At 42.8% G+C, this 27,915-nt stretch overlaps 1 protein-coding gene and 1 long non-coding RNA gene across 2 annotated transcripts in view; both read left to right on the top strand.

The window, feature by feature from the left end:
• ODR4 (odr-4 GPCR localization factor homolog) overlaps positions 1–24,937 on the top strand; it is a 28,498-nt gene extending 3,561 nt beyond the window's left edge. Inside the window, exons 2-14 of the mRNA XM_049776663.1 lie at positions 863–979; positions 1,367–1,498; positions 2,804–2,899; positions 8,190–8,296; positions 9,420–9,456; positions 10,930–11,070; positions 12,272–12,367; positions 13,287–13,352; positions 14,923–15,051; positions 15,125–15,215; positions 17,635–17,820; positions 23,934–24,047; positions 24,674–24,937. Of these exons, the coding sequence (XP_049632620.1) occupies positions 881–979; positions 1,367–1,498; positions 2,804–2,899; positions 8,190–8,296; positions 9,420–9,456; positions 10,930–11,070; positions 12,272–12,367; positions 13,287–13,352; positions 14,923–15,051; positions 15,125–15,215; positions 17,635–17,820; positions 23,934–24,047; positions 24,674–24,741 (1,362 nt within the window). The 5' untranslated portion in view covers positions 863–880 and the 3' untranslated portion in view covers positions 24,742–24,937. The remainder of the gene's footprint in view (positions 1–862; positions 980–1,366; positions 1,499–2,803; positions 2,900–8,189; positions 8,297–9,419; positions 9,457–10,929; positions 11,071–12,271; positions 12,368–13,286; positions 13,353–14,922; positions 15,052–15,124; positions 15,216–17,634; positions 17,821–23,933; positions 24,048–24,673) is intronic.
• A 764-nt stretch (positions 24,938–25,701) lies between these two features.
• Positions 25,702–27,577, top strand: LOC126013555 (uncharacterized). The gene is made up of 2 exons (XR_007497532.1): positions 25,702–27,244; positions 27,531–27,577. It is a non-coding gene; the product is annotated as an uncharacterized LOC126013555 (long non-coding RNA).
• Positions 27,578–27,915: the final 338 nt, after the last annotated feature.

Here is a 27,915-nt window from a genome sequence, read left to right as displayed (position 1 = left end):
GTTATCAAAGATGATGCCATTTATGAGTAGCTCTGGTTGGAGTGGTGGCTTTTTGGGCCATACCTGGTGAGCCTGGGGGACCCCATGATGCTGGAGACTGAATCAAGGCTTCCTGTGTGCAATACCTTTGCTCAGCCCAAGGAGTCAGCTTTTTGGATCCTAAGGAGTAGATTTGAAATGAGAAATCAGGCTTGGGTTGGAGAGACGTGACAGCAAATTAAGTAAGCCACCTTGCACACAGCCAACCCGGGTTCAATCCTTAGCACTCCCTATGTACCCCCACCCCCACCCTGAGCACAGAGCAAGGAATAAGCTCTGAGCACTGCCTACTGAAATAGGTACTGCGAGAGTGAAGTAAACCGGATAGATAGAAGAAAAATGCATGGGGTCAAGGAGTTCAAACTCAGCCTTGTGGCCTGGGAGCCCTTGTCACAACACTCCCACCAAAGAGGGTGCCCTTGTGGCCCATAAAACACCTAACTATGCCACCTCTCTCCTCAGCCTTACGTTGTAACTGAGTGTACCGTATCTTTTTCATAAAAGTGCACGTGTCCAACAACTGCCAAATAGGTCACAGAAACAAACCAAAGGGAAAAGAAATGGCAGGGGGAGAGGGAGTGTTACTGATATATCCCCAGCACAAAAGTTGGTTCCCTCTTATTTTGGCTGTGATTGGTGGGAGGTTGCCTATTGCACTGTGCATAGGATCCAGAAGCTTTGTTGGACCTAGAGTTCTTGAGGAGAGTGCTGAGGTTCACTAACAGGTGTAGTCACAGTCTGGTCGCTTCATTGGTGGAAATGACATGCACCATTATAGCTGTACTCTTCTGCTCAAACTGCTCTTTGTCTCCTAAAGGTGCAGGAGACTGACCGCTGAATCATGGGAAGGACCTACGTGGTTGAAGAAACCGTGGGCCAGTACTTTGCCGATGTCAGCCTTGGAGGGAAGGCTGCTGTCTCTGGCCTTCTCATAGGACAGGCACGTATACTTTTTCCTGTGGTCAGACCATTCAGTCCCTTTCTTTGTGACCTGTGGGGCCCCACCTGCTGATGCTCAGGCCTCATTCCTGATGGTGTTTGAGTTGGAGCATGGATTGACTGTGTGCAAGGCTCATGCCCCTGCCTGCTGGCCATGTTCTCTCTCCAACCTTTTGGAGTTAAACTGCTGCCCATTCACACTGCTAGTCACCAAGTCATCGAAGGGCAATGGCACAGATTGTGTGACGTTCTGGATGTTATGGTGGGTCCCCGTGTGGTGGGAGCAGTTCCAGTTGAACCTGCTGCATGTGCTGGGCTTCTTTCAGGTGTCTTCCAGCGGCTGTCCTCCCGCAGAGCGCTCACATGGCCTTTCTTATTGGGTTTACAGCCTTCTTCTCAGAAGGATTATGTGATTCTTGCTGCTCGAACACCACCCCGCCAGGACCCCCCACAGCACGTCTCCTTGCCGGCTACTCTGGATGCCGTGGATGAGGAATGGATTGCCGCACATGCCTGTCAGGTCAGTCTGTGTGTGGGAACTGCCTACTACTTCTCAAGTGCTCACAGCTTATACAGCTTTTCAGAGTCGTTTCCATTATGTCCATGGTGACCCCCCCCCCCATCTGCTGATTTATAATATTATTTCAAAGAGCCTCATTTCCTTTCTATAATTGGCCCGTTCAAGTTTGGAAAAGCTCTGGAGTGATGACACTGGAATTTGAGCCCAATCTTACATCTGCTGTTCTCCACTGTCAGCATCTTCCTGTTGTCAGTGGCTGTGGAGGAACCAACCATAGAAGGGTACTTTTCTTGTGTCAAATTTGGGTGACTGTGGAATTTATAGAACTTATGAAATTAAGCTGTGATTTGATTTTCTGAGGACTTTATGACCAATTCTTTAATCCATTAAGGCATAAAAAAATCTCATGCCCAGAGAAAAAATCTCATGGCAGAGAATAACAGCACAGAGAGATCTTGGTAGCACTAAAATCATGTCAGTGCCATGCATATATTTGGTGAAGCTTGGCCGTGTTATTTTTTCTTAGCCTGTGATTCTATCCTAAGAAACTGCCAGCAGCAAAAGTTCTGTAAGCACATGAATACTTCCTACAATTTTAGCCAATATTATGTGCCCCCCTCCAAAAAAAAAAAAGAAAAATTGGAAATAGCATAAATGCCCACTAACAGTGAGTAGTTTTTTGGAAAATTAAAGTCAAAGGGAACAGTAGAAGATAAAGGAATTGAGTTAAGTTGAGTTAAGGGTCACTTCATCCCCTCAGTATTTCCTAGAGATGCTCCATCAGGCTTATAAGTAACAGACATGCCAGCTGGTCTGAAGGAGTAGCTCTGGGAAGCAGCAAGCTCTAGGGTGCCTCGGGCAAAAATGAAGGAAGGGTCCCACAGATCCTGGAACATTGCACATGGTGGAGCTGTGTCCAGTGAGGCTGACTCCAATAAAATAGGATGCAAAGAGTCATGACTGCTGTGTTGGGTGCTGGCTCTGCTCTTGGGAATGTTGGAGAAAGGATTTCACACTTGCTCCCTCTTCACAGTGGGGACCTGTGAAGACATTTTCACAAGTGGGAGTGCACATCTTTGAGTGGCTTGATTGGTGAAGTAGGAAGATCAGGCTCACCACTCTGGTGGACCCCTATTCCTCCTACCTTTGTCCATTTTGCTGAATTTTCAGAACTCAGCCTTGGTGCTGTGTATGTACTTAGTTCTGCTTCTTGATTTGGAGTTTCATCCTTAAAAACTCACCTCTGCAGGCTTCAGTGCTGGATGACATGCTTGTGTGTGTGTTAATCCACTTCTCTACTTTCAGGTGTCCAGGATGCTCCCTGGAGGCCTTCTGGTTCTTGGGGTGTTCGTTATCACAACTTTGGAAATGGGCAGCGAATTTCCGAGTGCCCTGCGCAGAGTAAGTCAAAGCTAACCAAGATGCTTACTGGGAGCAGAATTCTTAGAGCTTGGTTATATTTATATCTATGTCAGTCCAAAGCATGTTTATTTAGACATCTATCATTTTTTTATGTTGGGATTATATTGAATTTTTTTTTCTTTTATTTTTCATTTTGGTCCACATCCAGTTATTTTCAAGGCTTACTCCTACCTTTGCCCAGGGGACCCCAGCTCAGATGTACTGGAGATTGAACCCAGGCCAAATACAGGCAAGACAAGCTCCTATCTGAAACAATTTTTTTTTTTTTTTGTGAACCACTCAACACCTTTTTTTTTTTTTTAATAATATATTTAAACACCGGGATTACAAACATGACTGTACTTGGGTTTCAGTCACAAAAAGAATGCCCCCCCCTTTACCAGTGTAGCATTCCCACCACCAATGCCCCCATCTTCTTCCTCCAACATACCCTGCCTTTATTTGAAACAGGCATTCTACTTCTCTCATTCATTAACATTGTCATGGTAGTTTTTAGTGTATTATTTCTTTAACTGCACTCACCCTCTTTGAGGTGATTTTCTTATGAGCCGGTCCTTCTGGCCCTCATCTCTGAGCATTATCACAACAATGTCTTTAGTTTTTCTTAAAAAGCCATAGATTAGCAAGACTATTCTGTGTGTGTCTTTCTCTCCCTCTGACTTACTTCACTAAGCATGTTCATCCATGTATAGGAAAATTTCATGACTTCATCTCTCCTGATGGCTGCATAATATTCCATTGTGTGTATGCACCACAGTTTCTTTAGCCATTCATCTGTTGAAGGGCATCTTGGTTGTTTTCAGAGTCTGGCTATTGTAAATAGTGCTGCAATGAATATAGGTGTGAGGAAAGGTTTTTTGTATTACATATTTGTTTTCCTAGGGTATTTCCCTAGGAGTGGTATAGCTGGATCATATAGAAGCTCAGTTTCCAGTTTCTTGAGGAATCTCAATATTGTTTTTCATAAGGGGCTGGACTAGACATCATTCTCACCAGCAGTGAATGAGACTTCCTTTCTTCCCACATTTCTGCCAGTACTGATTGTTCTTGTTCTTTGTGATGTGTGCCAGTCTCTGTGGCATGATATGGTACCTCATTATTGTTTTTTTTTTTTTTTTTTTTTTTTTTTTTGGTTTTTTGGGTCACACCCGGCGGTGCTCAGGGGTTACTCCTGGCTGTCTGCTCAGAAATAGCTCCTGGCAGGCTCAGGGGACCATATGGGACACCGGGATTCGAACCAAGCACCTTTGGTCCTGGATCGGCTGCTTGCAAGGCAAACACCGCTGTGCTATCTCTCCAGGCCCTCATTATTGTTTTGATTTGCATCTCCCTGATAATTAGTGATGTGGAACTTTTTTTTTTTATGTGTCTTTTGGCCATTTGTATTTCTTCTTTGAGGAAGTGTTTGTTCATTTCTTCTTCCCATTTTTTGATGGGGTTAGATCAGGGGTCTCAAACTCAATTTACCTGCGGGCCGCAGGAGGCAAAGTCGGGGTGATCCTTGAGTGCAAAGTCAGTAGTAGTAAGCCTTGAACATTGTGGGGTGTGACCCAAACAACTAAAACAAAACAAGACAAAAAAAACGATTCCTCTAGGGCAGGGCCACAAAATGTATGAGACCCCTGGGTTAGATGTTTTTCTCTTGTTCTATCAGTAACTTGTTATCTTAGATATTAGCTCTTTATCTGACGGGTATTGGGTGAATAGTTTCTCCTATTCTGTGGGTGGTTTTTGTATCCTAGGCATTATTTCCTTTTAGGTGCAGAAACTTTTCAGCTTAATATAGTCCCATCTGTTTATCACTGTTTCCATTTGTATGGAGAGTTCTATTTTTATCTTGAAGATGCCTTTAGTCTCAATGCCACAGAGTGTTTTACCTATGTCTTGTTTAGTATACTTATGGTTTCAGGTCTGATATCCAGGTCTTAAATTCATTTGGATTTGACCTTTGTGCATGGTGTTAGATGGAGGTCTGAGTTCGCTTTTTTTGCAAGTTCAGTTGCCTCAACACCACTTGTTGAAGAGGCTTTTCTTGCTCCAATTTGCATTTCTTGCCCCTTTATCAAAGATTAATTGATTTATATCTGGGGAACATTTTCTCAATAATCAAGTCTATTCTACTGATCTTAGGGTCTGTCTTTATTCCAATACCATGCTTTTTTAATGACTATAGCTTTGTGATACAATTTAAAGTTTAGGAAAATGATGCCTCCCATACTCTTTTTTTCCAAGGATTGCTCTAGCTATTCATGGGTATTTATTGTTCCAAATGAATTTCAGGAATGTTTGATCCACTTCTTTGAAGAATGTCATGTTTCATTAGAGGAATTACATTAAATCTGTATAATGCTTTGGGGAGTATTGCCATTTTAATTATGTTAATCCTATCAATCCATGAGCAGGATATATGTCTCCATTTCCTTGCGTCCTCTCTTATTTCTTGAAGCAGGCTTTTGTAGTTTTCTTTGTATAGGCCCTTCACATCTTTTTTTTTTTTTTTTTTTTTTTTTTTGGGCCACACCCTGTGACGCTCAGGGGTTACTCCTGGCTATGCGCTCAGAAGTTGCTCCTGGCTTCTTGGGGGCCCATATGGGACGCCGGGGGATCGAACCGCGGTCCGTCCTAGGCTAGCGCAGGCAAGGCAGGCACCTTACCTCCAGCGCCACCGCCCGGCCCCGGCCCTTCACATCTTAAGTTGACTCCAAGATATTTGAGTTTGTGTGACACTAATGCGAATGGGGCTGTTTTTTAATGTCCATTTTTTCTCTATCATTATTGGTGTATAAGAAGGCCATTGATTTTTGTGTATTAATTTTGTAGTCTGCCACTTTGCTATATGAATCTATTGTTTCTAGAAGTTTTTTTAGTAGAGTTTTTAGGGTTTTCTAATTATATTATCATGTCATCTGCAAACAGTGAGAGCTTTGCTTCTTCTTTTCCTATCTGGATGCCCTTGATATATTTTTCTTGCTTAATCACTATGGCAAGAACTTCCAGCACTATATTCAATAGGAGCTGTGAGAAAGGGCAGCCTTGTTTTGTACCAGATTTTAGAGGGAAAGCTTTTAATTTATCACCATTAAGAATAATATTTGCAATTGGCTTATGATAGATGGCTTTGACTATGTTGAGAAAAGCTTCTATTACCATCCTGATGGGAGTTTTTATTAAGAATGGGTGTTGGACCTTATTGAATGCTTTCTCTGCATCTATTGATATGGTCGTATGGTTTTTATTTTTTATTTTTCTTTTTTTTGATATGGTGTATTATGTTGATTGATTTACATATATTAAACCATCCCTACATTCCTGGAATGAATCCTACTTGGTCATGGTGTATGACCTCCTTGATGAGACATTGGATCTTATTTGCCAGAATTTTGTTGAGGATCTTTGCATCTGTATTCATCAGGGATATTGGTCTGTAGTTTTCTTTCCTTGCAACATCTCTGTCTGGTTTTGGTATCAGGGTAATGGTAGCTTCATAAAAACTATTTGGGAGTGTTCCTGATTTTTCAATTTAATGAAAGAGCTTGAAAAGTATAGGTAGTAGTTTCTCTAGAAAGGTTTGAAAGAATTTGTTAGTGAATCCATCTGGACCTGGGCTTTTGTTTTGGGGAAGACTTTTGATTACTCTTTTAGTTTCCTCACTAGTGGTGGGTCTGTTTAGGTATGCTATATCATCCTGGTTTAACTGTGGAACATTCGATTTCTTCCAGGTTTTCATGTTTCGTGGTAGAGTGTTTCTCAAAGTAGTATCTGATTACCTTTTGAATCTCTGCAATATCTATAGTGATCTTCCCCCTTTTCATTTCTAATCCAGTTTATCAAGTTTCTCTCTCTCCCTTTCTTTGGGAGTTTTGCCAGTGGTTTATCAATCTTGTTTATTTTTTCAAAGAACCAACTTCAGTTGCTTTAGATTGTGTTTTTGATTTCCAGTACATTGATTTCTGCTCTACACTTTAAAATTTCCTTCTGCTTATCTATTTTTGGCTCCTTTGGTGATCATTTTTTCATTTTTTTTTCATTTTTTCTTTTTCTTTCTTTCTTTTTTTTTTTTTTTGGTTTTTGGGCCACACTCGGCAGTGCTCAGGGGTTACTCCTGGCTGTCTGCTCAGAAATAGCTCCTGGCAGGCACGGGGGACCATATGGGACACCGGGATTTGAACCAACCACCTTTGGTCCTGGATGGGCTGCTTGCAAGGCAAACGCCGCTGTGCTATCTCTCCGGGCCCTTCATTTTTTAATTTTTAAAAGCTGTGTTATTAAGCTATTTATGTAGGCCCCTTCTTCCTTTCTGATGTGTGCTTGCAAAGCTATAAATTTTTCTCTGAGTACTGCTTTTGCTGTGTCGCATAAGTTCTGATAGTTTGTGTCTTCATTGTCATTTGTTTCTAGAAATGTTTTGATTTCCTCTTTGATTTCATCTCTGACTCACTGGTTGTTCAGCTGTGAAACATCTTTTTTTTTATTTTTGTTTTGGTTTTGGCTTTGGTGGCTCATTCTGCCCTGCTCCAGCTTCATTTTTAAAAAATTTTTACATAACTAAAACGTGTGGCTCAGAATTAGTCTCCTGGATTTCCCAGCTCTCCAGCACCCCCTGAGTTGTGCCCCACCCTCAGGTCCTGGTGATTGTGTCCAACAGGGTCCAATGAGGAAAATGGGAGTCGGCCGCTCAGCTTGCCATGCTCCTTCCCATTGGAAACTTGCACCTCTTATGCTTGTTTTGCCCTCTGGTTCCTGGAACTGCCCAAATCACTGTGGGTTCAGTGGCTAGCTCATGCCCTGTTTGTGGTGACAGTGGCCTCACTGAGGAAACCCAGGCAGGCCCTGCTGCTTCCTTGTGCTTTAGTCCTAAGAATCTGAGGAGACGTTGAATTATGGCGGGTGGGATCAGTAAGTTTCCCTCCTCAAACTTTTCCTCACACTGGCTGGTGGTACTCGAAGGAAGAGCCTGTTGGAGTCTGGGGTTGGATCGGGAAAGAGGCCACATGCCCAGCATATGGAACCCCATTCTGCGCACTTGTGTGAACGCAGTCAGGTGGGGCTCCTAGAAGTAAAAGATGAGATGGTGAAGAGCTGGGTTCACTCTCGGCATAGGATCATCTTTGGAGACATCTTTCAAGATTGTTGTCTCAATGATTGTGTCTGAAATCACAGGCATTGGGCACTAGAGAAGCATCAAGATTATGGAACTCATCTGCTCCTGTTCTTTGCTTCTCTCCCTGCCCTCTTTTGGTTCACAGCAACATGCTTTTCTCTCCTGCAGCTCCTCTTCGCTGTGGGCAAGTCCATGACCGAGAAGAGACTCTGGAGCTTCACAGAGGATGAAAGCTCAGAGCGAGTGATGCTTCACATCAGCTCTCCAACCAAGAAGTATCTTTTATTTTCATTTTACCATATAGGAGGCCAGAAAACTGTGTGTAAGATTTTTCCCCTGCTCAGGCATTCATCTGTGCCCTCATTTAAAACATCAACTTATGTGGCCAGCGTGATTGCACCACAGGCAGGGTCTTTGTCTTGCATGTGGCCAACCCAGGTTCAATCCCCAGCATCCCATATGGTACCCCAACCTGCCAGGAATAACCCTGAGCACCACCAGGTATGACCAAAACAACAAAATACCAGCTTTGTTGGTATGTTTTTGTGCGAAGAGCACATGGTTTGGGCTGATGCTAATCTCTGTAGTGGTAGCAGCAGCCAAGAGTGGTGGCAAGATTGGTACGTGGTATTCAGTAAGACCCTGATGAGCCCAGTTGTCACTGTAGACAGCTCAGGGCCTGTGAATTGTAAGGGTGTCCCAAGCACACTGGTTTCTGGCCTAGGAGCTCGCCGGGTCCCTCTGAGCTACCTTCCTAGGCTTCCCTTGGTCTGGCAAGCAAAGGCTGCAGCAAAGACATAAGACAGGGTGAAGCCCACGGAGTGAGGCCTGCTGTAAACCCCCTTCAGGCCTGAGAGATGGCCTAGAGCCATCATCAGCCTCTGTGTACCTCTGCCTCAGAGGGTCATCCTCCAAATCTTCTGAAACAGACAGTGGAATTTGAGCTTCAGAATTCACTTTGTTACTTACCAAAATTTTGTGCAAGAGTATCCGGACACAGCAACCGTCTTGGCCTGACTCCAGTGAATGACCTGAGTAGATGTCAAGGCTGTCCTGCTGCCTACAGAAAGGGTATTGCTAAGGAGTATGTGTCTCCACTCTCATTCTGTTACTGTGACAGACAGGATTTCAGACCAGTAGGAATTCACTGAGAATGCCACAAACATTAGAGTGTAATTTATCCCTGCAAATATACATGCATGTGGAGTACTCATGAAAGGATGTTGTTCATTCAACATCCATGTGTGCATTCACAGGCATGTGTGAAGTGGTAGATTTTGTAAAAACCTGAATGCATGTCTTATATTCTTTAGTTCTTGATACTTTTTTGTTTTTGTTTATTTGTTTTTATTAGCCAGAATATCTCCTTTTGGTAGTATCTTTCCTTAATTAGTAAAGAATTTCTTGCAGAACTTATGATATCCTCGATCCAAAGGTAAGTATAATTGCTCAAGAGCTGCTTTTAAAATAGACTGTTTCTATTGCACTTCAGTCACTTTCAGGGCTATTGCTTTCTTTGAGCAGATCCCCTGTCATGCAGTTGGGTCACAGCCAGGAACATTGATTTTTCCTCAGTTGGACTTTTTTTATTTGCTTCCTCCTCCCTTGAAGTGCTTGTCAATATTGGATCTGAGAGGCTGGCTTCGGATTGTGGACTCTTAAGGAGATATCTTAATCCCAGAATCTAGGCTGGCACTTGGCATGAGGAAGCAGTGACCCCTGCACTTTTTTCTCCAGAGGATAGCATAAGACCAGGCTTGAGCCTCTCACTGAGCTTGTGAGCCACCCCCACTGGAAAATTGACATGTTCCTGTGAGCTCAAAGGAACCTCAGGATGGGTCAGGTTCCCTCCCACCCAGATCTCTGACCTGCCTCTGTCCACCCATGGCAAGGACACAGCAGTAGTGGGAGATGCCTAGAGAAGCTGAGCTTTGGTCTTGTTCCATTCTTGTGTCACTCTCACCTACTGCCCTTGCACACAAGAAATGTGCCTGCTCATTCATGAGCTCCTAGGTTGCCATTTCGGGATGTTTGATGGGTCCATGTTCTGCATGTTGTCACAAAGTTCACTTAATCACACTGATACTGATCTGAAATAGCACAGTGGTAGGGTGTTTGGCTTGCATGTGGCTGACCTGGAAGGGACCTGGTTCGACTCCCGGCGTCCCATATGGTCCCCAGCCTACCAAGGGCGATTTCTGAGTGCAGAACCAGCAGTGACCCCTGAGTGCCACTGGGTGTGGCTCAAAAACCAATCAATAAATAAAGTTTAAAAAAAAATGAAATTGTGGCCAGAGTTGATATATAGCATGCTTTATCCCCTCGACTGTCAGAAACGCTTTATGGAGGAGCTTTTGGGGGCTCCACTGACTGTAGAAAATGCTTAGATAGGAACTTTTTGGGGAATCCACATGGGGTCCCACCACTGTGGAAACACTTTGGCAGTTCCACTGCTTCTCTCTTTGGGATGATGAGAAGAGCCCAAGAATGGAGTTTCTTGATTATTTCTTGGTGACAAATTAATGAGGTGCATTGAGAGTGGAGGGACCCAACACAGGCCTTAGGGCCTGGTGCTGGGAATCTGGGGGGCTACATTCTGTTTTTAAGTTTTATATTGACATTTACTCAGGTCATTCATTGTTTCTGTCCCCGTCCGTCCCCCCCCCCAACACCGCCTGCCTACTCTCCTGTCTTGTCAGCTCCATTCTCTGATTTGTGACCTTGGGTCATCTGTTTCCAGTGCCTAGACTGGGTCACTCAATTCCTGTATGTCTCACACTTGCCCCCCACTCTGATCATATATCTTAAGCCAGCAGAGTATGTAGGGAGCAGAGTGGAACTGCGATAAAATCCCACATTGCCCCACATAGGTCTCTGTTTGACATTTCTCCTATTTCTCACTGCTCAGAGCTCTGCCAGGCCTGCTGACTGGAAGTACCAGAGCAGACTCTCAGCATCATGGCTGTCTCTGGAGTGCACACTCGATGTCAACCTGCACATTCCTTTGTCATCCACTTCTGTCGCCCACCCCCTGGAGAGAAACATTAAGGTATTATGGAAGCACCTGCTTTCTGCTCCTCAGATACCCAATCCTGGCGGTGTGCCGGGAGGGTAACCAGTCACCTGGCTTGATTAGATCTAGAGACAAGGCACATCCCATGGGGCCTGTTTCCCATAGTAGGTTTTTCTTAACTACTTGGCAGTCATGTAGAGGCCAGGGTAGCATAGAAGGACAGGACAATATTGTGTTTAGGTCAGAGATAGCACAACAGTGTTTACCTTGCATATAGCCAACCTTGGTTTGACCCCCGAATCTCATATGATCTCCTGAACCCATCAGGAGTAATCCCTGAGCACAGTATTGGGAGTAACTATGAGCTCTGCTGGGTGTGGCCTCAAAATAGACAAAAATTTTGTGTCTTTCCCTTTCTAGTCCTTTTACTGATTTTTATGCCATTTTTTTCCCTTGGTTTTTGGTTTTGGGGCCATACCTGGTGACACTCAGGGGTTACTCCTGGCTATGCACTCAGAAATCGCTCCTGTCTTGGGGGACCATATGGGAAGCAGGAGGATTGAACCACGGTTCGTTCTAGACTAGCGCGTGCAAGGCAGACAGACGCCTTACTACTTGTGATTCCGCTATGCCTTTCTTTTTTATCCCTCATTGGTGTTTTCTTTTTCTGTTGAAGGGACTTGCTTATTTATTCTATTCTCTTTAGTGTTCTTGTATTTGGCTTGAGGCTCTTTTTTTGTTTGTTTTTGGGTTTTGGTCCATAAACATTACTCCTGGCTCTCTGCTCAGAAATCACTCCTGGCAGGCACAGGGACCATATGAGATGCCAGGATTTGAATCACCATTGGTCCTAGATCTGCTGCTTGAAAGGCAAACGCCCTACGCCCTACTGTGTGCTATGTCTCCTGCCCCATTGAGGCTGTTTTTTTTGTGTTTTTTTTTTTTTATATGGTTTAAGGACCATGCAGATGATGGCATGTGGGTTAACTGTGTTCAGGTGGTTACTTTGCTCTTTGACAGTTTGTGAATTTGGAGAATAAGATTAGAAAGATGTCATTAAACATGGACCAACATCGGAAATCAACACTTCTGGCTTAGGTGAGGGAATTTTAATAGCATACTGCTGATCCTTGGGTTTTATTTTTTTTCCTATTTCCATGTAGGAGGAAGAAGGAGAAGACAGGGGATTTCATTGAGGTGACTACCTGAAATGTTTCTGTCTTGTCTTTCTTTTAAGAACGGTCTTGCACGCTGGGCCAAGCAAATAGAAAACAGTATTTACCTGATTAACGGACAAGTGAAGGATGAAGATAGTGACTTAGTAGAAGGACAGGTGAGTTGAGGGGACTGATCTCATTTAAAAAACTCTCTGGGCTTAAGGAAAAAGGAAGGTTGTTTAACTTTTAGTTTTTTAGTCCTTGCCTCCATTTTCATTCCATTTTTATTTGGTTTAAATTGTTTTGGGGCCACATCTGGTGTTGCTCAAGGATTACACCTGGCTTTGGACTCAGGGATCACTCCTAGCAAGGCTTCGTGTACGATATGGGATACCAGGGATGGAACTTGGGTTGGCCATATGCAAAACAAATGCCTTATATACTGTGTTATTTATTACTCCAGCCCCTTCATCATATTTTTAAAGCCTTTTAATGGCATTTTGCACTTGTTTTTCAGGATCGTATTTCTGAGATCTTGGGTTTCACACCTGCAAAGGACCTAAGTCCACAGTAGACTCCACTTGCTTTGAGCTAAAGGTCACATACATGGCTGGCCTGCCAGAGCAGTGCAGAACCTCAAGCCTCGTCTCCTTATGAAAGCTTTGTTCAAAGCTGTACCCCAGCTTCCTGGATTTCTAGGACCATCCCCACTACTCTTCTCTACTCTAGAGGAGTGGAAACCATATCACCAATGTTGTACACTTTCCCAGCCAGCTGAGTTCTGCATGGCTTATTCTGTGCAGGATGCTTGGAAACAGCCTGAGAATATGACAGTGGGCAGTCGTGGATTCCTAGATCACCTCCCTTCCCAGCTTGAGTTGTCTGCCAGATCGAAGCAAGAACTGAGATCACATGCTAATAGATAGGAGCCCTCACCAAAACACAGAAAAAGCCAAAGGAGAACAAATACTCAAACTTTGCCCAAATTCCTTAGTTCCCTAAATGGCCCTTGACATCCCACTGTCATTTTTTATTATATTACTCAGTAATACATTTTTTTAACATAATGTGTTTTGTTTTTTCTCTCCCCCCTAGAAAAAATCTCGAGGAAATGCTCAAGCAGCTAGTCATGCTTTTGATGTCAGAGTGCTAAGGCAGCTGGTAAATATATCTTAAGTGTGACTTATCTCAAATATGTCACTTTTAAGAATAACCATGATGCAATTCTGTCTTTACGTTTGTAAGGGAAAGTCGAAGGGTTTTGAGAGATGTAAGAGATTAGCTGTATTAAAAACATGCAGCTCTAGAAACATTTTGATAACATCTATTTGGGTCTTTTATCTCAAGTTTTTAAAGGCTTTTGACAAACAGATAGTACAGTGGGGAGGGCTCTTGTCTTGTAGGTAGCCAATCTGGGTTCTATCTCCAACATCCCATATGGTCCTTGAGCGCAGCTTTAGGTGTGGCTATCTTCCAAAGACGATTTAGCTCCAAATTTATAGCAACTTTACACTATGGAGGATGTATAGTATACACTATGGATATGTATATGAATACATATTAAGATTAAACTTGTTTAAATATGTGTTTATGTATATTAGCTATAGGCTTTGTAAACAAAAGTTGTGATTCTTTCTTTCTTTTTTTTTTTTTTTTTTGGTTTCTGATTTTTGGGTCACACCCGGCAGTGCTCAGGGGTTACTCCTGGCTATATGCTCAGAAATCGCCCCGGCAGGCACGGTGGACATATGGGATGCCGGGATTTGAACCACTGTCCTTCTGCATGAAAGGCAAACGCCTTATCTTCATGCTATCTCTCTGGCCCAAAAGTTGTGATTCTTAACACAAAAGCTTTGCACTCAGCAGTGCTAAGAATTGAGATACACTTCATTTGAAGTGCAGCTTGACTGGTAAAAGGCCACACAGAATTAGGACATTTTTTGAGGTTTTGTCATTTTGTTTTGTTTTTTTTTAAGTTGTTTTAAATTTCTTTAGAGTCAGAATTTGCTTTCAAAGAATAAAAACTTGAGACCTCTAATTACCCTGGAAAATATGCATGCTTTTGATTTTTAATCCTCCTTGAAATGATCCCCAAGAACTGACATAAAAGCACATGAACGTTGGTAGATTTTTATTTTATTGGTAGTTAAGAAACATGAAAACAGGAAAGTAAGCCAGTGGTACATAGTTTTTAAAGGAACAGAAAAGACACTAAGTCCATCCTGGCATTATATGAAGACATTATAATTTCTTCTCTGTATTTAGCTGTTGATAAAACTCACTTGTTGAACTTTAAATTGTTTTGTTTTGTTTTTGTGATGTTTAGGCCATACCCAGTTGTGCTCAGGCCTTCTTGGCTCTGTGTTCAAGGATCACTCCAAGTAGGGCTCAGGGAACTGAATATAGTAACAGATCAAAACTGGGTTGGCCTTATGCAAGGCATCCACATTTTTCCCACTGTACTATCTGAGACTTGTCATTAAAAAGAATTTCCGTTGGGGCCAGAGTGATATATAACAAAGGAAGTAATGTGCTTTGAACACCGCTGACCCGGGTCCCCCAACCCCTTTTAGGACACAAGATTTATAGAACATTTAGATCAATTCTGGAAATGCTTATATAACAATTTGTTTTATATAACAAATTTTATATTTGCTTATATAACAAAATGTCGTTTTGTCATGCACATCATTCTTGGCCATCCAGACTTAAAACAGATTTTGTCCATCAGCTTTTGAATTCAGACCATAGATCCACGGCCACCGTCCAGATTTGCAGCGGTTCCATAAATCTCAAAGGCGCAGTGAAGTGCAGAGCTTATCTCCATGGCAACAGGCCCAAGGTCAAGGATGCTGTGCAGGTACTTGTGTTGCACAGTGTTTGGGGTGGGACATAAACTCATGTCAGCCTGGAGTAACTCTTTTCTCCCGTAGGCTGTGAAGCGAGATATTCTGAATACAGTTGCTGACCGTTGTGATATCCTATTCGAGGAACTGATTTTGAATGAGAGCCCAGACAAAAAAGTTAAGAGTCCAAATTGAATTTCCTTTATTCGCTGATGTTGATTGAACTGATGTCTCAGCGACAGCAGTGAAATGTGATAGGGGGTGAAGAATGTAGTTCATCGATAGAGCATGTGCTCTGTATGTATATGGCCCTGAATTTGACCCCTGACACCCTAAAATGGAAAGAAATAATGACATTATCTTGAGCTACCCAGACCTTTGATAGCATTGTCTTTTATTGTAATTTTGAATGAAAAGTGGTTAGCTGCCACCCCTCCTCCAATAGCAATTTGTTTTTTACCTTTAATACTTCTAATGGTTTAAGAAGGAATTTTTTTTTATTTTGTTTAAACTTCTACCAGAACTGGTAAACACTATTACCATTTTAAATTAATATCTACTGAGCCAGAGAGATAGCATGGAGGTAGGGTGTTTGCCTTGCATGCAGAAGGACAGTGGTTCGAATCCTGGCATCCCATATGGTCCCCCGAGCCTGCCAGGAGCTATTTCTGAGCATAGAGCCAGGAGTGACCCCTGAGCGCTGCCGGGTTTGACCCAAAACCCAAAAATAATAATAATAAATAATAATAATAATAAAATAAATTAATATCTACTGAATTTTTTGCAAGGTTTTAGTTATAATCTCTTGTTGTGTACAAAAATAGGTACTTGAGTAGGTTTAATATGTGGTACATGCACAATTGGTTGCTCTTATTCTTTCCAGATACTGTCCCTGGCCTACCAAGGCATTGGGATTTTAGGGCCTGAGTTCCTGGTGCTTAGTCCTGGGCAGCGCTTTCATCTGGGCAGGGCCAGCTCAGCTTGGGTACATGCTACCTGCTTGAACTCTCTGGTGTACGTTCTGCTCTGTTCTCAGCTGGCCAATCTCAAGTCTTACTCTGTTGGCCTCCACTGAACATTTTTTCTCCTTTTATAACTAACTCACTGAGCCCTGTGGCTCCGCCGTATATCCTCTCCCAGAGATGATTTCTGACACTTCTTCCTGAGGTGTGTGTGGTGTTGAATGAAAGGCCACCTCCCCCCCCCCATTTTTAATTATTTTTCTTTGGATTGAGGGGTTTGGGGCCACATCTGACAGTACGTGAGGACCTTCTGGGCTATTGGGGATCAAATGAGATCGGTCACATGTAATACAAATACCCTCCCACTGTGCTTTGGCTCTGGCAACCAGTTTTATAATGAGTTGATCTTTTTTTCCCCCTTTCCCATCCATCGTGAAATTATTTAGAAGTAACTTTAAAAATTTGGCATTTTGGCGTGACATGCACTTTCTGGCTGTCTCGTAGACTGGCCTGGCCATCAGCCTGAAAACCCCTCTCTGGAAGGACGGGGATGGGGGAGGAGTTGTAGGGGGGTGCAGGGCTTTCCTGGTGATGAAACCTGCAGTGCTGTCATCTACAGCTAGGAGTCAGTCTCGTCACAAGGAATGAAATTGTCCTCCCGGGCTCTTGTGAAAACAAGATAATCAGCAGAATCTGGCAGTAGTACATCCCTGTGAGTTATGGCATTTCCTGAGCACTGGAAACACTGCTTCCTCACCTTCTGTTTGGACTTAGATGAAGCCTTTGCTTTTTGATAAGGAAATGGAGAATGCCATGAGCACTGACTCCTGACTTTATCTGCACATTCAGGAATTTTTCAACCCTTCCCTACTCCTCAGAGGTCATTCTGTTCTTGATAATGAACTAGACTCCTGATGTAGAACAAAACAATCATTACATATATTTGCTCAGCCCAGTGACCATGGTTGAAATTAGGGGAAATATATTTTATATATATCCCCCTCACCAAAAATGAAGTTTATTCCTTAATGAAATCCACTTCTGTTTTTCTAACTTTGATTTATAACATTATAGCTAATATACTGGATAAGATCCAGAGCTAGTGGGACTGAGAACAAGTGGAATAAAGGCCAGCTGGAGCAGGTAGGAGACTAGAGCTGAGACTGGGCTGTTGCTGGCCCTCTGCACCACAGGCAGGGAGAGAAGCCAGAGGGTCTGGTACAGAATGAGTGTTCGGCCCAGCCCAGATGCCCTCATGCTCTACTAGGCTTCAATGAAGAAGGGGGGACCTTGGTTGGATAGCCATGCTTGCATGGCTAAGAGTTTCCCAACAGGCCTTACCTTCAAGGGACAGCTATTTCTGTGGGACTGGTGTCCTTCCGTTGCCAGGGACCTGGCACCTTCCTAGGATGGACCTTTTGGACCCACATAGCCCATGGAAATAGAACTGAATTCAGGAAACCCATCACTTCAGACCAATGTGGAAAATGAATGTTTAGGAATGAAATAAGACTAGAGCAATCCAAATAAAGTCTGTGAAAAGAAGCGCACAGCCACACCCCCAGATAGGGTAGTGCTGCCCTGTGGCCCCCAGTGCCAGGACTGAGAGATTGACTGTGATTTTTCTCTGTGTAGGCCCTGAGAAAGAGATCCACATCCTGCCTCACCGAGTCTTCGTTCCCATCCCAGGGTCCACTGTCATGCTCTGTGACTATAAATTTGGCGATGACTCAGCTGAGGAAATCCGAGACCATTTCTTAGATATGTTGGATCATAGTATTCAAATGGAAGAGTTGGAAATTGCAGAAGAGACCGACACGGGTAATTATCTGGTTATCTCTGAACCCGCTTTGACTGCATGTCAGCTCCCCCGTGAGACTTTTTGTTTAAATGTCCTGGCATGGCATCTCCGTAAGCTGTCCACACCTCCGAATGTCAACCAAGGCACCTTTAGGTTGCCTGAGGTTGGAGGTCATAGCTGGTAGCGCCTGGGACCACGAGATGCTGAGGATCAGGCCCAGGTTTACTGCATACACTTTTCTAAGCCATCTTCCCGGCACCAAGTAGGTTCAGTTCCTACACGTGCTCATACAGTCTTTTCCTGAAAAACTACCAAAATTGAAAGGATGTTCAGTTTTTCCAAACTCAAGTAAGTTGGTTTTGTGTGTGTGTGTGTGTGTGTGTGTGTGTGTACACAGAGAGATTTACAGTATTTCTTTTATGATAAATTTTCTCAGAACCAATTATTATAATTATTGGTTAAGTGTCAGATCTCAAAGGTTTTTGAAGCCCTTTGTAAACATCTCTGACATTTACCTTTTATTTCTCTACCTGCTTCATAGGAGAGGATGCTAAAACAAGCAAGCATTTGGTTTTTTAAAAAAGGTTAGGGATGGGTCCGGTGAGGTAAGGTGTCTGCCTTGCAAGCACTAGCCAAGGATTTCAATCCCCCAGCATCCCATATGGTCCCCCCAAGCCAGGGACAATTTCTGAGCGCCTAGCCAGGAGTAACCCCTGAGCATCAAATGGGTGTGACCTGAAAAACCAAAAACAAAAAACAAAAAAGGTTAGGGATGGGGGCTGGAGAGATAGCATGGAGGTAGGGCATTTGCCTTGCATGCAGAAGGACATTGGTTCGAATCCCAGCATCCCATATGGTCCCCCGAGCCTGCCAGGAGTGATTTCTGAGTTGTAGAGGCAGGAGTGACCCCTGAGTGCTGTTGGGTTAGGGGAAATACTCTCTAAACAGAGATAAGAAATGTCAAGTAAAATTGCCTCCCATTATAAAACTTGCAAATCATGACCTTCTGAATCAACATTAAAGTATGAAAGTAATCTTTTTAAATACGTAGAGGTTTTATAAAATATTTAAAATGAAGAGTTTCTGTAAAATAGTTTTAGGTATCTACATTCACATTTGAAACCAATAACGGTACAGTTAGGGGTGCTAAATCAAATGTCAGCTTTTATTTCCTAATAATATTAAATATTGTTTATTGAATTAATACTATAATCTAGTTACAAATAGTTGCTATGTTTACATAATTTGCTGAATGACATCATTTTTACTGTCTGAGGGATGGAAAATAACATGTTATCAAAATGACTCATGTAAGGTGAGGGGTAACTGAATTTCAAATCTCTTGGCTGCATTAGTCATCTTTTAGATACTGATTTCATAGTGCTGATGCATTTTTTATCAGCTAAAATTGGGGCCAAGCCTTTGAGGTTTGGAAATGTCCTTTCCAAGTCTGGCTTGGTCTTAGAGCTGAGGTTAATTGATTGTGTGGCTAGATATGGGTGATCTTATAAAGGAAAAAGAGGCGAGTATGAAACTTAATTTTGAGTGGCTACATCTCTGGCCATAGTGAAACCTCATGATGTGAGAACTTAGGGAAAGAAATCAAGTTTTGTGGAAATCAAGCAATGCCTCCCTCTGAGGTGTTCACTCGTCCTGCCTTCTACTTCCTCTCAGTGGGAAATGCTGCCTCCAATTTGACCCTGACAATCCTCGTTAGTTAGCTTCTTTGAAAGGAGGCTTTCCTCCTGACTAATGTGCTCTCAGTGCATGGCTGTAGGGGCTGATTCAGATCAAGTTTGCTATTCAGTCAGGGTCTTCCCTTCTCAAGCTCAGGCACTAGTCCCTAAGATATAATTTTTTTAAAGTTTATTTTTTGGGGGGCCATACCCAGCAGTACTTGGGTTACTCCTGGCTCTGCACTCAGAAATTGCTCTTGGCAGGCTCCCGGGATCATATGGAAACCAAGTCCCTCCCGAGTTGGCCACATGCAAGGCAAACGCCCTAACACTGCTATCTCTAGAGCCCAGAGATATGAATTCTTAAAGTTCTCAACCACAACAGAATGAGTAGGAAAGCACCTCTCTCCTATCAGTATCAGATTAATAGCACTGTTTCAGTGGCATCATTTAAAAATTGCAGTACAGGGGCCTGTCTGGCATGGGACCAAACTAGGTTCCATCCCTGGTGCCACATCGGATCCCCCCAACCCCACCATCTTGTGGGCCAAGGAACAAGGTCCACTGCCCACCTCCATGCTGTGCCCTTTGTCAAGAAACAGGTGAAGAGAACGCTTGGCATCCTTCTCCCTAGTCAGGGAGGCCGTCCTCTCCACCCAGGAGAATCATCCATCATAGCACTCCCATCCTTACCCCATCCTCACTTCTGGGTAGGGTTTCTGCCCCTGAAAAACACCACAACTGCTCATCCAAGAAGCTTCAGTGCAGACTCTTTGATCCATGACTACTAGTGTCTGCCCCAGCCACTGACACCAATCAAAGGTAGATGTCAACTTGCCCATAGCCCTGCAGTAAGCACCACACTGCCCAGGTCCTGCACTCCTGGGTCAGGCCATTCCACATTTGTCTTGCTCACCTTTGCCTCTATGGAAGGTGCCTTTAATTTAGTGCCATCATTGGGCATTTGTTATTTGTGCAATATTTGTGCTGATGCATTTTTTTATCAGCTAAAATTGGGGCCAAGCCTCTGGAGCCGCATGTTCAGACTGGGAGGGGGGTGAGGGGCTGATTGTAAGGTGTGTGTGCGCTAGTCCTCAGGCATGAGCAGCACTGTTTCCAGAGCTGGAGGTTCTACATCCTTGAGAATCCACTTTCCTAGAAAGTGCAGTGAGGCCTGGGCTTGGTACTGTGCTTTGTGTCCTTGAAATAACAGCCGCATTGAAGCAATTCCTCCACAGCTACAAGAGCAGGGAAAGCAGGGAACAACTAGCTAAACCCTGGCTTCAGCACATGCTCCTTGCCTGGGGCTTTGCAATCCCACATTGTTCTAGCACCAGCATTGTCTTTGATGAGGGGCTGGTTTTCCCAGCATGTTTACTTGATACTCAAGCCTGCCTGTTGGTCAAGATTATGATGCATTTCTCTGGTGGTTTGATTCTAAAAATTTAATAAGGTATTATTTTTCCCTCTCCATAAAAATAAGCAAACTCTATATATGCCATATGGCTTCAAAACTTTGGGGGATACATAAAGTTGAGCCTGTAGAGTAATTCACTGATTTGAGCTTTTATTAGGAATATCACACCAGAGAGAATGGCAGAAATTAGGTACCAAGGAGATAGGACAGCAGGTAGGGTACTTGTCTTGCACATAGCCGACCCATGGTTCAATCCCCAACACCACATCTGGTACCCTGAGCATAGCCTGGAGTGATCCTTGAGTACAAAACCAGGGTGACCCCAAAGCACAGTTAGATATGATTAAGCCTTTCAGTCTTCCTCCATCCCACCTGAACCCTTCAAAAAGATAATGTTAGCTATGAATATATCTGGCTTGGGACAGAAGAAATAGCAAAATGGTAGGGCTTTTTCCTTTCATACAGCTTATCCAGGAAGAACCCTGGTTTAATTCCAGCATCCTATATGGTCCCCCGAGCTTGCCAGGAGCAATATCTGAGCACAGCCAGGAGTAATTCCTGAGCGCCACCAGGTGTGGCCCAAAAACCAAATTAAATAGAATATATCTGGCTTGACTTTAGTGTCATTTTTATTTCCAGTACCACTTTATTTATTATTTTTTGCTTTTGGGGCCATACTCGGTGACACTTGGGTTACTCCTGGCTATGCACTCAGAAATTGCTCCTGGCTTGGGGGACCATATGGGACGTCAGGGGATCAAACCAAGGTTTGTCCTAGGTTAGCGCATGCAAGGCAAGTGCCCTACCACTTGCACCACCACTCTGGCCCCAGTACCATATAATAAATTTAAATTTGATGTGTGGAAATTAGAACTGGCTGTGTGGCTCTGGTTTAGGTCAACTATAAAACTACATAAGTATTTTTAAAATCATATCAGTTTGACATGAATTTAACCTGAATTCCATGAAATTCAATTCACATAAATTTGGTGGTTTGTTGTTTTTTAAAAATTGGAATGGAAATTGCTGGAGAGATAGCATGGAGGTAGGGCATTTGCTTTGCATGCAGAAGGACAGTGGTTCAAATCCTGGCATCCTGTATGGTTCCCCAAACCTGCCAGGAGCGATTTCTGAGTGTAAAGCCAGGAGTAATCCCTGAGCACTGCCAGATGTGACCCAAAAACAAAAACAAAATTGGAATGGAGCTATAGTACATCAGTCAGGGTGCTTGCTTTGCATGTGGCTGACCCGAGTTTTATCCCTAACATAAATCATGTGGTCCCCGAGCACTACTAGGGATGATTCCTGAACACAGTGCCAGGAATAACCCTTAAGTATTGCTGGATTTGATTCAAAAACAAATAGGAGAAAAGACAGCATTCCTAACAGCAGTGAATGAGAATTCCTTTCTTTTGATACTCCCATCAACACTGATTGTTTTTGTTCTTTGTTATGAGTGTCAGTCTCTGTGGCATGAAATGTTACCTCATTGTTGTTTTGATTTGCATCTCCCTGATGATTAGTGATGTGGAGCATTTTCCATGTGCCTTTTGGCCATTTTTATTTCTTTGAGGAATTGTCTGTTCATTTCTTCTCTCCCCTTTTTTTGGGGGGCCACACCTGGTGATGCTCAGGGGTTACTCCTGGCTATATGCTCAGAAATCGCTCCTGGCTTGGTGGTCCATATGGGACGCTGTGGGATCAAACTACGGTCTGTCATAGGCAAGAGCTCAAGGCCTTCTAGCTTGCACCACCGCTCCGGCCCTCTTTTCTCCATTTTTTTTTTTTTTGATGGGGTTAGAAAACTGGAAGATTGAGCTTTCATATTATTTAGCTATATCACTCTTAGGGATATACCCTAAGAACACAAAAACATGATACAAAAATGCCCTCTGCACACACCTATATTCATTGCAGCACTATTTACAATAGCCAAAATCTGGAAACAACTGAGGTTGTCGACAACAGATGAGTGGCTAAAGAAACTGTGGTAGGGGACCAGAGAGATAGCACAGAGGTAGGGCATTTGCCGTGTACACAGCCGATTCAGGACAGATGATGGTTCGAATCCCAACATCCCATATGATCCCCTGTGCCTGCCAAGAGCAATTTCTGAGCACAGGGCCAGGAGTAACCCCTGAGTGCCACTGGTTGTGACCCAAAACAATAAATAAATAAATAAATAAATAAATAAATAAATAAATAAATAAATAAATAAATAAAACTGGTATATATATACAGTGGGATACTATGCAGCCATCAGAAAAAAAGGAAGTCATGAAATTTTCCTATACATGGATGGACATGGAAACTATTATGCTGAGTGAAAAAAAGTCAGAGGGAGAGAGATAAACACAACAGTCTCACTCATTTCTGGGATTTAAGAAAAATAAAAGGCATTATTGTAATAACATCCGTAGACCATAGAGATGAGGGCTGGAAGGACCGGCCCATGATATGAAGCTTACCACAAAGAGTGGTGAGTGCAGTTAGAGAAATAACAACTACCAAGATAATGATAGTGAGTGAGAGAAATAGAATGTCTACAATACAGATGGGGTGGGGGAAGAGGAAGATTGTGGGCATTGGTGGTGGGAAAGTTGCACTGGTGAGGGAGTTGTTCTTTTTTTATAACTGAAACCCAACTACAAACATGTTTTAATCATAATGCTTAAATAAATATATTAACCAAAAAATAAATAAAGTCTTTGTTTTGCACTCGTCTGATCGAGGGTCAATCTCCTGCATTTCAGCTATATTCAAAATAAAATGTACCTTAACCATTGTGCTGTCAAAAGAAAAAAAAAGGAGAAAAATGGACTTCATCTATGTGTTCTTTCTAATGTGCTTTTTGTTTTTAAGTCTTTTTTTAATTGAATCTGTAAATTATAGTCAGAAACTTATTCATGCTTGAGTGTCAGGAGTACAAAATTAAACACCCATTTCTTTACCAGTGTCCATTTCCCTCTGCCAATTAGCATTCTTAAATCATTTTTAAGTGGTCTTCTCAAATCATTTGGGATTTATTTTCCTCTTACAGCATGTGTGGTGAGCTCCACTATGAATCCTGAAGTGTCCTTGGACAACACAAATTCTGAGCAGCCAAAACAACCCATCAATACCACCATTGTATTGAAAATTCAGCAAAACATAGGTATTTCTTCTTCAATGTTGGGAATATGGTTTTTGGAACGAGTTTTCCTATACTTTCAAATGACTTTATTTTAGGGCTGGAGCAGCAGTATAGCAGGGAGAGTATTTGCATTTTATATGGCTGTCCCGGGTTCAGTCCCCAACATGGCACCTGATATAGATCCCTAAGCCCACCAGGAGAGATCCCTGTGTACAGAGCCAGGAGTATTCCATGAGCACTGCTGGGTGTGGCCCCAAAACAACAAAAGTCTTTCATTTTTCTTTTGTAAATGTATTAGGTTAATGGACTGGAAGTGGTCCCAAAACAACAACTATAAATATTTCTTGGTAAACACCTTTTCAACCAGGTGTTCACTTCTTTCTGGGTGTGCCATGCACCATGTTCAGGGACACCCCTGGTTTCATGCCTACCCTTTACAGACTCTTGTCCAGTGAATCCAGTTTTCCTCCAGTACTTGACCAACTCTCAGTACATGTATGTCTGTGTATGTGTTTTTGCATGTGAGTGTGTGTGTGTGTGTGTGTGTACTGTTGATTAAGCCCAATGATACTTCTATTCTCCAAACCCTGTACCCACACCCCTGTCCCATGGTTCCATCTTGAGTTTAACCTTTGTGTCATTCCCAGGTGTGATTGCAGCACTGGCCGTTGCATTCCTGGCAGCAGGCATCTCCTTCATTTACTTCAGCGATTAGGGTGAAGCCCATGGCACTTCCAGTGTTACCAAGGAGAGGTCAGCAACCAGCCACAGAGATCACGTGTGCCATCCTCTCTCAAAGTTACCCAGCTCTTGCGCTGCCCTGCCAGATGGCATGGTTGTAATCAAGAAATGTTCTGTTCCTGGTTAGCGCCTTATAAGACTCCCCAAAATAAAGCTGCATCTACATGGAACTGATTAAGACAGCATCTTTCCTGGGGTTTATAGCAATGTTCAGAACGATGGTTGCTTGTCAGAGATTTTGTCCTGTTGGTCTGGATCATGGATTGATCTTATTGTTTGTGGACTGTTCAGCAAGGATTGACAGTTGTCATTGGTATTAGAAGCCTGGGAGGAATGTCTGATGACTGGGAGTCCAGGTACTCTGTGACTATCATTATGGAGACCCAGTTCCAAAAGCTTGTTGATTAAGGGATGGGAAATTTAGAGAACCTGGGCATTCAGAGAGGTGACATAACCCTGTGGCTGTTCTAACATAAGCTATAAAAGTTGGGGCCAGAGAGATAGATGGAGGTAGGGCGTTTGCTTTACATGCAGAAGGATGGTGATTCGAATCCTAACATCCCAGATGGCCCCCTGAGCCTGCCAGGAGCGATTTCTGAGTGTAGAGCCAAGAATAACCCCTGATGCTGCAGGATGTGACCCAAAAACCAAAAAAAAAAAAAAAAAAAAAAAGTTTTAGACATAAGTCTAAAGAAGTTTTAGACATCTGTCAAATAAAGCAACATACGTTGCTTCTTACAGTGTCCCAGACCAGCTTGATTCAGATTAAAGTTTTGGATATTTTGCCATCAAAAAATGTAGGGGGTTGAGGCCGGGGCCGGAGAAATAGTACAAGGGTGTTTGCCTTGCAAGCAGCCGATCCAGGATCTAAGGTCGTTGGTTCGAATCCCGGCATCCCATATGGTCCCCCGTGCCTGCCAGGAGCGACCCCTGAGCACCGCCAGGTGTGGCCCAAAAACAAACAAAAACAAAAAAAAAAGTAGGGGCACCATCAAGAATACAAAAATGAACATGTTTCCGAGTCCAAGCTCAGGGTCAGAGATAGTACAGTAATGAGGGCGCATGCCTTGCCCCTGGCCAACCTAGCAATCCAACAGCCCATATGGTCTCCTAAGCATGCTTGAAGTAAGCCCTGGCATACACACACATTGTCAGAACCAAAAAATGTTGGACATGTATAACAGAATGTTATATGCTATGTGCTAATAATGGATTAGTCATGGCTGGACAAGTGGTTGCTGACTGGCAGTTTGCACTGCTTTGCTCACTTTTTCTCGGGCCCCAAACCAGGAGATTGGCCTGAAGTAGATATGGCCGATGATACCATGGCCAGGACACTGCCCCCACATTACAGTGCCCTGGAGTTTCTAGCAAAAGCAAGATAAAAGCCAAGATTAATTTAAGGTCACATATTTTATAATTAGGATCTAGTGAGTCAGTGACTAGAAAAATCAGGCACAAGTCAAAAGTAACTAGGAAGAAGCTGTATGTATGTATGTATGTATATATATATATATATGTATGTATGTATGGCTTTGAATTCCTGTCTTCAAGCCCATGCCCCCAACATGCATGCAAAGTCTGGAAAAGAATCAGATGGAACTTTGGGAAATGAAATACATTTACTTAAAATCAAAACAAAAGCTCTAGTTGTGTTGAATGTCATATTAGACTCAACAGAAGAGACAATGACTACATGAGCTGAATTTAGAGAAATGATCCCATAATCAAAAATAATGAAGGCTGAGAAAAAAATTTAGAGAGAATTGCTCAGAAGAGAAAATGGGGAAAGTCAATATTTGAAGCCAACAGATTTTCCACTTAGGCAAAAATGTGATTCACAAAATTGGGGGAAAGAGATCTCAAGTATACAATAGATGTATGTGTAGATATGTAATAGTTCATTTATAAACCTAATATTGGCTGCAAAATGCCAAAAACTCAGAGCAGAAGAATACCCACAAAGGAAGATATACTAGAAAGCAAACAGCAATACTTGTGCTCCTAAAAAATGGCAAAATATTATCTTCAACAAAAGCCAGTCTGAAATGTGGACTGTTCGGGTGAAACGATTTCTTTGCGCTACAGACCTTCGAGAGAACTGCCAAAGAAGAATCTTGCAGAAGGAAAACAGTTCCAAAGAGTGATTGGAAATGATAAAGCTTGTGAGCAGATCAGAAGGATTGGTTTCTTTTTATTTTTCATTTATTTATTTAGGCTTTTTGGGGCCACACCTGGTGGCGCTCAGGGATTACTCCTGGCTCTGTGCTCAGAAATCGCTCCTGGCATGCTCAAAGGACCTTGTGGGATGGGAAGAATTAAAACTGGATCCGTCCTGGGTTGGCTGCATTTAAGGCAAATGCTCTACCGCTGTGCTATTGCTCCGGCCGCAAAAGTATTGTTAATGTAAAATACCACTTTATGAAATGCCAAATTGTACATATATGTATAAGGCAAAAATTATGTGCCAGTGAGTGGTGGACTTTCAAAAGAGGATGTAACTTTATTTTTTAATTAATTTTTTATTTTTAATTATGAGAATGATGCAAAGAGGACAAGGTAAAGTTACAGTGAAAGGACAGTCGCCCATAAACAGTTTTCAGAAGAAATCCCCTTCCTGACACCTAAATATTGAACTTACAGTCAAAGAACATTAAAAAAAATAAGGCAGAACCCATGTACAATTACCTTGTCCACAAGTCCCCAGATTGTAGTACATTATAACATTTCTTAGCAGTACACAAAGCAACCTAAAGCCATGAGATTAATGTGGAAAATAGGATGTAACTTTAAAATGACCTGGAAAGTAGTTAGAATAAACGTGTTCTGAGATAATTTTTTGTTTGTTTGTTTTTTGTTTTGGAGTCATACCTAGCAGCGTTCAGGGGTTACTTCTGGCTCTATGCTCAGAAATCGCTCCTGGCAGGCTTGGGGGGCCATATGGGATGCTGGGATTAGAAACACTGTCTTTCTGCATACAAGGCAAACGTCTTACCTCCATGATATCTCTTCGGCCCCATTCTGAGATAATTTGTCTAAAAATGTAGTAATATTCTAAGAGAGACTGCTAAAATAACAGCTATGAGATCAGTTATTTTTGTTTTTGAGCCACACTTGGCAGGCATTCAGGGGTTACTTCTGGCTCTGC

Source organism: Suncus etruscus, chromosome 7, assembly GCF_024139225.1.
Source record: "Suncus etruscus isolate mSunEtr1 chromosome 7, mSunEtr1.pri.cur, whole genome shotgun sequence".
NCBI classification, from domain to species: Eukaryota; Metazoa; Chordata; class Mammalia; order Eulipotyphla; family Soricidae; genus Suncus; species Suncus etruscus.
Note: the sequence above shows the minus strand (reverse complement) of the source record. Positions and strands in the feature narration are given on the sequence as shown.